At 53.0% G+C, this 6,908-nt stretch overlaps 1 protein-coding gene across 4 annotated transcripts in view; it reads right to left on the bottom strand.

Annotated features, from left to right (window-relative positions):
- Window positions 1-884: 884 nt before the first annotated feature.
- The window catches only part of SCNN1A (sodium channel epithelial 1 subunit alpha), a 30,867-nt gene continuing 24,843 nt past the window's right edge, over window positions 885-6,908 (bottom strand). For 3 of the 4 annotated variants that reach the window (XM_055394218.2, XM_055394221.2, XM_055394220.2), the window contains exons 12-13: window positions 6,781-6,856; window positions 4,972-6,388 (exon numbers count right to left, since the gene is read on the bottom strand). In XM_055394218.2, coding sequence (XP_055250193.2) covers window positions 6,008-6,388; window positions 6,781-6,856 — 457 coding nt within the window. In that variant the 3' untranslated portion in view covers window positions 4,972-6,007. Of the gene's footprint in view, window positions 1,264-4,971; window positions 6,389-6,780; window positions 6,857-6,908 lie in introns of those variants that run through there. The other variant, XR_008681706.2, reaches the window with a different exon arrangement.

Here is a 6,908-nt window from a genome sequence, read left to right as displayed (position 1 = left end):
CAACTTCAGGACAGGAAGAGCCTGGGGTGGAGGCGGGAGGAGGCAGGAGGAAGGGGGGCCAAGGTCCCTTAACCCTTTGTAGTCAGACAGAGGCAGGGCTCCGGGATCCAGCGGCCACGTGCCCGGGCCTAACCACACCCCCCCCAAACACCCAGGTGGCCCCTCCCAGCCCTCCACCTCCTCTTTCACAATGCCCAGCCTGTCCCAAGTGAACAGAAGGAGAAAGACAGGGCTTTGGAGTCAGATTCGCTGGGTCCCAGCTCAGAACTCTCTGCTTTTTTAGGGTCTGCATAATGAAGAGACCCTCTCACACTGCCGCAGTCAGGTGAGCGATGCCAGACCTGATCCCAGTCCTCAGGGCTCTGCCCCCTTTCCCAGGGTTCTCCAATGACATCCTAATGTCTCACTTTAATTCAAACCTCAGAGTAAAGCTTAACCCTGACTGGGGGTCCTGACCTGCCCCACTCCCCACCCCACCAGGTCTCATCCGATCTGTGCCCGGCAGGATCCCCAACTGCTGATTCTGGCTGAACCTCCCAGAAGACCTCTGTCGTGAAATGAGTGCCACAGTGCCTGGCCCAGCTTCCATGGGGAAGGGTGACGTCATGAGGCCTAATGGAATTACAGCTCACTCCACGGCTATTGCTAGAATGTTCCCAGTGCCCTTTTCCCAAATATTCCGATACATCGATCCAAACTGCCCTCAAAAATAATCTACTCCCCCTTGTTGTTGTTTAAATTGATTTTTAATTGAAGGACAATTGCTTTACAATATTGTGTTGGTTTCTGCCATACATCAATATGCATCAGCCATAAATATGCATATGTCCCCTCCCTCTTGAACCTCCCTCCCATCTCCCACCCCTTTAGGTTGTTACAGAGCCCTGGTTTGAGTTCCCTGAGTCATACAGCAAATTCCCACTGGTGGTGTACATACGGCAGTGTGTATGTTTCCATGCTTTGAGGCCCAGAGACGTGCAGGTCATGTGCCCTGCTGGGCCAGCCCAGCCCGCAGACTCCTGACTTTGGACCAAGGGCCCTGTTTTGTTGCAACAGATAATTGTCACTTTTCTATCAGTCCTTTTGAGTCAGTCAGACTCCACCCTCCACTCTTAGGATGTTTTATGCCACGCCCATCCATGCAGGACGTCTCCCAGATGAATCCCACAATGGAGTACAACATTCATCCAATGTTCTCTGGATGCGATGAGCAGCATCCCCAAGACCCAGTCCAGGCCCCGGGTTCTCCAGCTGCTGAGACTGCTAGAAATACAGGGAGAACAGACAGGAGTGAGGAGGGCCTATGGTTTTGTGACTTGGCATCAGAGCTCCTCACCCATTGATCTCTTGATCCACCAGCTAACCCTCAATCCTGGAGTCCACCCTCTCTGGCCCTCTGTGATCCCAGGTAGGTGTGATTGGAGCCTCGATGCCCCTACTTCTGGCTGACTTCACTCTACCCCATCATCCAGCTTCTGAGGATTAAAGCTGGACCCACAGAGGATGAGGATTACCTCTACCATCACCCAGGGAGGCTCCACGTGCAGCATGAGTGGACCCAAAGCAGAGCTCTTGAAGGAGCCAAGTCATTGAAATACAGTGCAAGAGTCAAATAGCCCAACTTCCAGTGTGAAGACACTAAGAGAGCCATAGGCTCCTCGTGTTAAAAATGGGAAGCTTGCTGGTACCCCTCACACCGCACGCAAGAATGATAAATGACGTAAAGTGTTTAGCAAGGGTCTGACATATACTGAGCACTCAATCAGTGGTTGTTGCGGTTGCTCAGTTGCTAAGTCATGTCTACTCTGTGACCCTGTGAACTGCAGCATGCCAGGCTTCCTTGTCCTTCACCATGTCCTGGAGTTTGTGCAAACTCATGTCCATTGAGTTGGTGATGCCACCCAACCATCTCATTCTCTGTCACCCCCTTCTCCTCCTGCTTTCAATCTTTCCCAGCATCCAAAGTATTGGAGCTTCAGCTTCAGAATCAGTCCTTCCAATGAATATTCAGGGTTGATTTCCTTTAGGATCAGTCAGTGGTAGCAATGTGTTTTATTTATTTATTTGGCTATGGCTTTCAGCATGTAGGATCCTAGTTCCCTGACCAGGGAGCACAGAGTCTTAACCACTGGACAGCTTGGGAATTTCCCAGTGGTAATAATGTTAATATTTTGTATTAACACTAACAACTTCAATGTCCTGTTTTTTTTTTTCTTTCCTTCTTTTAAATTTTTATTTAAATACAGTTGATTTACAATGTTGTGTTAGTTTCAGGTGTCAGTGTCCTATTTTTAATGTTCCAAGAAACTTTTAATAGTCTGTTCCAATTGCCAAAGCCATTGCACATAGCCCAGCACAAAAGGAGAATTTCTTTCATTGTTTAGGGTGAATGCCTATTTACTCAGCAAGCTTAAAGCCTTGAGAAACATGGTATTCAACTGTTCAATAAAATTCTGTTTAAACAAGATGGTGAGAGGTGGGTGGATCTGGGAATATGAACAGCTAACTAGTCTTGTGGAAGAGGTGAGAGCACAAGCAGAAGCCCTCCCGGGAAGAAGGAATCATGGTGAGGGAGAGACAGACAACAGAAGAGGGGCAGGGGACCTCTCTGGGGTCCGGTGACTAAGAATCTGCCTCCCAATGCATGGGTTTGATCCCTGGTCGGGGAACTAAGATCCCATAGGCCACAGGACAACTAAGCCCTTGTACTCGTTATTGAGCCTTCACACCTCAACTAGAGAGCCTGTGTGCTGAAGCTAAGACCCCACCAAAACTAAATAAATAATTTTTTTTTTTTTAAAAGAAGGGGGGTAAACGAGGATTGGCTATTAGGGCTTGTGGAGCAAAGGATGAAGGGAAAGGAGCTCCAGAAAACAGAGCCCCCTCTCTCATCAGGTGTCACAAACCCCGCAGTAGCAAAGGTCAGCGAAAGGACACCGGACTCCCAGTCGGGGTGACGTGGGTCCCAGCCCCAGCCCAGTCATTCCAACCCCGTGTGTCACACTGAGATCTGATTCTGTGTTAATCATGAACTTGGACAAGTCACTTAACCTGATAAGCTCCATAAGGAAAATGAGGCAGCATGAACTGTCTCCTCTACCCGCCTGATCAACCTGAGACCTAGAAAGGAGGAAACAGACAGCACCCCTCTCCTGAATGTGCTCATTCTGGATAACTGCTCATATGATGCACATGTGTTGATCACTACCCATTTCAAAGAACACTAGAGAGATTTCCCTGCTGGTCCATTGGTTAAGACTCTGTGCTCCCAATGCAGGAGGCATGGGGTTTAATCCCTGGTTGGGGAACCAAGATCCCGCATGCCGCACAATGAGGCCAAAATATAAAAAATAAACACTCTAGAAAAATGCATGCCCATGTTACTGATACCTGCCCTAGTCCCTTCCCACATTTGAATGTTAAATCACTTCAGTCATGTCAGATTCTTCTCGACCCTATGGACTGTAGCCTACCAAGCTTCTCTGTCCATGGGATTCTCCAGGCAAGAATACTGGAGCGGGTTGCCATTTCCTCCTCCTGGAGATCTTCCCAACCCAGGGATCAAACCTGAGTCTCTTGTGTCTCCTGCATTGGCAGGTGGGTTCTTTACCACTAGCGCCACCTGGGAAGCCCCCATAATTGGCATCCATTTGCTTTTGCTGCTGCTGCTGCTGCTGCTAAGTCACTTCAGTCATGTCCGACTCTGTGTGACCCCATAGACGGAAGCCCACCAGGCTCCCCCGTCCCTGGGATTCTCCAGGCAAGAACACTGGAGTGGGTTGCCATTTCCTTCTCCAATGTGTGAAAGTGAAAAGTGAAAGTGAAGTCGCTCAGTCGTGTCCGACCCTTAGCGACCCCATGGACTGCAGCCTACCAGGCTCCTCCATCCATGGGATTTTCTAGGCAAGAGTACTGGAGTGGCTTGCCATTGCCTTCTCCGCCATTTGCTTTTAAAATCCACTTTATCTTGAATCACGTCAGATGAATACATTAACATCAGTTTTTATTGAATTTGTGAAGCTTTGAATAATGGTCAGGATGTGCATGTGTGTGTGGGGAGGGGATGTTGGTGAACAAGGAAATAAACTATTTTTAAAGCTAAAAAAAAAAGCTAGTGTGCAGGAGTAACAGACCGATGGAAGGGAGAATGAAAGACCCCTAGGTGGACCTGCTTTTTGGCAGGAGAAACTCCAGCGAGGACTGGGGGCGGCAGGGGAAGGATGGGGAGTAGGGGCTGCCTTCTGTCATCCTTAATAGCTCCAGCTTTGTCTGACAGGCCCCACCCACTGAACCAGGGGAGAGGGAGCCCGCCAGGCAGGGCAAAGGGAGCCAGGGCATGCTGGGGCCAAAGAGCACAGGAGCAGGCTGAACCTGAGGGCTCAGAGAGGAAACTGTTGTAACACCAGCACTTTCCCCTCATCACTGTGAGTCTAGGAAAGGGAAGTCCGGAGTCATCACATCATTTCCCCCACACAGCCTTTACCTTCCCCTCCCTTTGCCATCTCCCCCTCTTTCCCAAGATTCACGTGGCGCCTCTGGTCAAGCAGATCACAAGGGTTGGGTGGGGGGTGAGGGAAGCCAGATTAAGGCACCGGGATTTGGCCCTAAGGAGGGTGCGGAAGGGTGATGCCTGGCTCCCAGGGCTGATGCTGGTGTGTGGGGAGGAGCACCTGTCTTCACCTCCCACCTGAACGAGGTGATGGGCACAGAGCAGATGCTCAGCAATGCCCGTGGAAGAACTAGCAAGACGGTTTGTCTCTCCCAAGGCCCCCGAAGGATGGTCATTCCCATCGTGCAGCCAGGGAAATGGGAGACTGTCCTGTGCCCCACTCCCCAACCCAGGACTGTGGGCCTTGCACCCACTCCCTGGCCCCCTCATGGTGCCATCCAGCTCTCCAGACATTTTCTTTTAGGCCATGCCCTATGACATGGGGGATCTTAGTTCCCCAACCCACGGAAGTCCCTCAGGCATTCTTTATGCAACAACATTTATTAAGTACCTGCCTACTTGCTCCAAGCGGGACACTGGGCTAGACCGTGAGGATCCATGAATGAACAAGACTCAATCCCTAACCGCAGTGAGCTCAGTCATGCTGGGGACACAGACAGAAATGAACAGGAAAATTAAATGCAGCATCAGCCCTTCCACGGGTGTGATGGTGTGTGATGGGAGTCCACGGGAGAGGGAAGTGGTAAGATCTGGGGAAGACAGGGTGGGGAAGAGCCTTCACAGGAGTAATGGTATCTGAGCAGGGTTCTCAGGGCTGCATACGAGTTCTCCAGCAGATGGGGGGGCAGGGGAGGCTTCCAGGCTAAGGAAATAGCTTGAGCAAATACAGAGTTACAAAGGACAAGGACACAGGGCAGAGGCGCTGGGCGAGGCTCCATGGCGGAGGGGTGGGGTAGTGAAGCTGACTGGGAATCCAGGTCTCCACTACACTAGACTGCCCCAGTTCCTGCCCTGAGAGTCAGGCAAACAGAATTGCCTAGCAACTAACCGAGGGGGCTTTTGGGGTAGGGTTCCCCACCCCAGTTCAAGAAGAGGAGCAAACGCCTGTGTCACTGGAAGGCAGTGTGGAGGGCCACTCTGGGCCGAATCCAGCCGTCTTTAGAAGGAAACCACACACGCCTTTGTGCGCCCTTGTCCGTGTTTTGTTCTGGTCGTCAGTTGTTTCCTAGGAAAGTTGTTTGTCAGAGATCCAAGTTTGGCTTGGCTGATCCAGGGAAAAAGAGGACTTGGCTGCACTGGGGTGGGGGAGAGCAAAGTGTTCTCGAGGCAAGACCAGCGGGTACGGGGAGGAACCGGGGTGATGCTGGCCGGGGGTCTCCAGGCAATTTCTGCAGCCCCCGTCCATCCTACTTCATCCCCCCCACCGCCCACGCACACACCAGGGGCAGCTGGGCAGCTCTGAGAGGAAGCCACCAAATATTCTTGAATCCTGCCAAGGCTGGGTCCCTCCCACCAAGGGAAGTGCCTGCCTTGGGGAGGGGACACTGTCCTTCCCTCTCAGGGCTCCCCCGGAGTGTGGGCAGAGGCGCTGGCCTCTGCCAAGCCTGATGGAGCTGGGTGGGGACCCAGGGTGGCGTAGGCAGGTGGAGGGGCTGACAAGGCCGGGGAGATGGCAGGGTCCGGCGGGGATGAGGAGGAGGAAGCCGGGTGGGGACAGAAACTGGAGGGGAGGGAGGCGGCTGGAGTGGAGGCCACCTCCTGGGTGCCCCTGCCCCCTCGGCCCGGGGACCAGTATCGACTTCGGAACCTCCGGAGCAGCATGAGGAAGGTGATAGCCAGGAGGTCAAAGATGAGCTCGGCCATCTCCACCACGGACAGCACAGAGGAGCCAAACCACAGACTCCACTGGCTGCCCAGGTTGGACAGGAGGGTGACCATCTGTGAGGGAGAGAGGCACGCTAAGCACTTGGCAGGGAGCCCATCCTCCACTCCACTCGGCCTCTCCTGACCCCAGGGCCCCTGGCCTCTGCTTCCCTCCTCTGGGAGCACAGGACTGCTGGCTGGTTTCTTCCAGGGAAAACCAAGAATGAGGCCACCGTGGGGATGGCTGACACCCAGGCCTGTCTCAAGAGGTTTCCCCCCATCATCCAGCACTCCCCCCGCCCAGACTTCACCCCAGCGAGCATCCTTCCTCCCCTTCTTCCCTTGGTCCCCCACCTTCGAGGCCCAAACCCTCAGGCCCCACAGAGGGAATCCCGTGTTCACGGACAGCCCCCTGACTAAGACCCCCCGCCCCCAGAGAATCCCAGGCTCAGTGGGGTGGGACGCACCGTGACTGAGGGAGACTCAGAATTAGATTTGTAGTTCAGCTCCTTGAAGAAGATGTTGAGTTTGGCAACTCCATCCCTTTGGAGTGGGGGAGAGGATGGGAAGAGATGGCCTAGGGTTAATTTCTCTG

The sequence above is a fragment of the Moschus berezovskii genome, chromosome 6 (assembly GCF_049115385.1).
Source record: "Moschus berezovskii isolate FMDL1 chromosome 6, NW_MosBer_1.0, whole genome shotgun sequence".
In the NCBI taxonomy this organism is placed as follows: Eukaryota; Metazoa; Chordata; class Mammalia; order Artiodactyla; family Moschidae; genus Moschus; species Moschus berezovskii.
The sequence above is the reverse complement of the archived record's forward strand: the minus strand, read 5'-3'. Positions and strand labels throughout refer to the sequence as shown.